The sequence below is a fragment of the Microtus ochrogaster genome, chromosome 6 (assembly GCF_000317375.1).
Source record: "Microtus ochrogaster isolate Prairie Vole_2 chromosome 6, MicOch1.0, whole genome shotgun sequence".
Lineage (NCBI taxonomy): Eukaryota > Metazoa > Chordata > Mammalia > Rodentia > Cricetidae > Microtus > Microtus ochrogaster.
The window spans coordinates 83,419,440-83,422,068 of NC_022013.1; the positions used below are offsets into that span (position 1 = coordinate 83,419,440).

The window sequence follows — 2,629 nt, forward strand, 5'->3', positions numbered from 1 at the left end:
CAGTCATTGAAGGGATGTTTTTAGAGAACATATTTATTTAACCTGATCTTACCAATTTCCTTTTTTATACCTGTTAATGCCCTTATTTTGTGTGAGTGGTACTTTCTTTTTTTGTTGTTTTTGTTTGTTTGTGTTGCTTTGCTTTATTTTGTTTTTTTGAGAGTCTTGATGTGTATCCCTGGCTGGCCTCCACCTTACAGGGATCTACCTGCCTCTGCCTCTGCCTCTGGGTTTTGTGTTGTTAAGAGCAAGTTTCCTGCAGCCCAACTTGGCCTTCAAACTTGTAGCCTAGAGGGGGATGAAAAAGATTAGGTAGACACTGCTGGAGTGATTACTGTCCTCAGGCAGGAGCCAGAAACAAGTAGAAGTTAGGACAGAGATGTGGCTTTCATCCTATTCTTAGTTAATAGTCTTGGGTCCAAGTATGGAGTCTCAGTGCTTTTTTTTTTTTTAAAATTAAAAAAAAATTGCCAGTGGGATCGGGTGGTGGTGGTGCCCACCTTTAATTCCAGCACTCGGGAGGCAGAGAAAGGTGGATCTCTGTGAGTTTGAGGCCAGCCTGGTCTACAGAGCAAGTTCTAGGACAGGTTCCAAAGCTACAGAGAAATCCTGTTTTGAAAAACAAAAACAAAAAAAAAATCTGCCAGCATGTTCCCTCTGTGTGTATACATGCATGTGTGCACATGTACATATGTCATGCCGCATCATGCATGTGGAGGTCTGAGGACAACTTGGTGAAGCTGTCTCCTTCTACCCTCTATGGGCTTGAGAGATCAAGTTCAAGTGGTGTAGGCTTATGTGGCAAACAGCCCTACCTGCTGAACCATCTGCTGGCTCTCTCTTTGTTATAGTTGTGCCTGTGTTTTATGTTTTTAGTTAGTCATTTTCTAGTTTATCTTTTATTTATAAGACAAGGTCTTGTTAGGTATTACTGGCTGTCTTCAAACTCACAGTCCTCCTGCCTCGGCCTCCAGAGTTCAGGGATTGCAGGTGTGTTCTTTCAGGCCTGCCTTTATCTTTTTAATGTTATGTAGCTCTCTTGACTGAGTCTTAACTAAGCGCCATTTAGGAAAGAATTAATGTTGGGCTGGTTTGGTTTAGTTATTCTTACCTTATTGTCTGAGATGCTGTTGTGCTCTGATTTCTTACATTTGCTTAATTAAGGCCTCACAACTTCAAGGTCTCCATTTAAATTAAGTACTTTGTTTTCTTGTTTTGTTTTTCTCCCGCTCACCAGTTCCTGAACCACTCAGAGGCTTAATATTACTTATAAATGTTTGGCTGATGCCTCAGACTTACTAGCTAGCTCTTACATCTTAAATTAACTATTTTCTATTAATCTATATATGCCATGTAGCTGTGGTGTTGCCTCATTTTCTACATGTCTTGCTTCCTCATCAGCTGACTGGCGTCTCCCAGACTCCCTCTGCTTGGGTTTCCCATCTGCCCCTATTCTGCCTTGCCATAGGCCAAAGCAGCTTTATTTATCAACCAATAAGAACAGTAAGGATTCTATAGTGTGCAAGTTTCGTGGAATATATTTTTGAAAACTGTGCTAAAAAAAATTTTTTTTTTCCCAGTGTAGATTATGGCCGAAGAAAAAAAAATGCTTTTAGGATTCAAGTAGAAAAAGGTGAGTCTTTCACTGTTTGAGCAGAATTATCAACATTTATGGAAATAATTGTTTTAACTCATGGCATTTTATTGTTTATTTGTTTCAGTATTTAGCATCATTTGTAGTGAGAAAGAACTTAAGAATCTTAAAGAATTAGAGGACAAACATCTGGCAAAAAGAGCAAGACAAGATGAAGAAGATGAGTAAGTATTGCAAAGCATTTTTTTCTAAAGTCCCACATTCATATTCAGAAAACTTTCAGCGGCTCTTTTTGGCCAACAGTGCAATTGTACCTGAACATTTTCCTGCCTTGCATTGTCTGTTCTTCCAGTTGTATTGTTTGCTCTCTATCCCTAAAGATATTTGGACTGGCTTTCAGTAACTTGAGTATTCATTTCCACTTACAAATCCCATTCAGCCTTCAAACATCAGTGAAGATGTCTTGGGCCTTCTTAGAGCCCTTGTGAGTTTTCTCTTAACACTTGATTATAGAGATTTACTGTAATCTTTATATCATATGACTTTGGAATTGTTTTCTGTTTTGTATTACCAGCACAGTTGTCTTGTCATCATTGTTATTCTTTGCTTTAATATAATGCCAGGTATACTAAAAGATGGCAGAAATTTTAGTGTTTGAATCTGTTATGGCTGGTGCACTTATGTTAAAAATGCAAATGTTTTTGTAACTGGATTGATGGCTCAGTTCTTCCAGAAGAATCAGGTTTGATTCCCAGCACTCACGTGACTGCTCACAGCTGTCTGTAACTGCAGTTCTCGGGGATATACATGCGGTGCACATATATACATGCAGCCAAAATGCACCTGTAAACATGAGAATAAAATTATGCGACAGTCCTTATATTTGATAGATAAGGAAGCTGATATTCCATGATATTAAGCACAGGGTTCTAAGTGGTTAAATGAATTTTTATTTTTAATTTAGCTTAGTTTTGAGACAGCGTCTCTCTGTGTAGTCCTGGTTATCCTCAAACATTCTTGGTAGATCCGGCTGGC

The 2,629-nt window shown here is 38.6% G+C and overlaps 1 protein-coding gene across 1 annotated transcript in view; it reads left to right on the top strand.

Moving 5' to 3' along the window:
- Positions 1–2,629, top strand: part of Nvl (nuclear VCP-like) — a 52,442-nt gene that overhangs the window by 2,129 nt on the left and 47,684 nt on the right. Inside the window, exons 3-4 of the mRNA XM_013346966.2 lie at positions 1,581–1,633; positions 1,722–1,818. Of these exons, the coding sequence (XP_013202420.1) occupies positions 1,581–1,633; positions 1,722–1,818 (150 nt within the window). The remainder of the gene's footprint in view (positions 1–1,580; positions 1,634–1,721; positions 1,819–2,629) is intronic.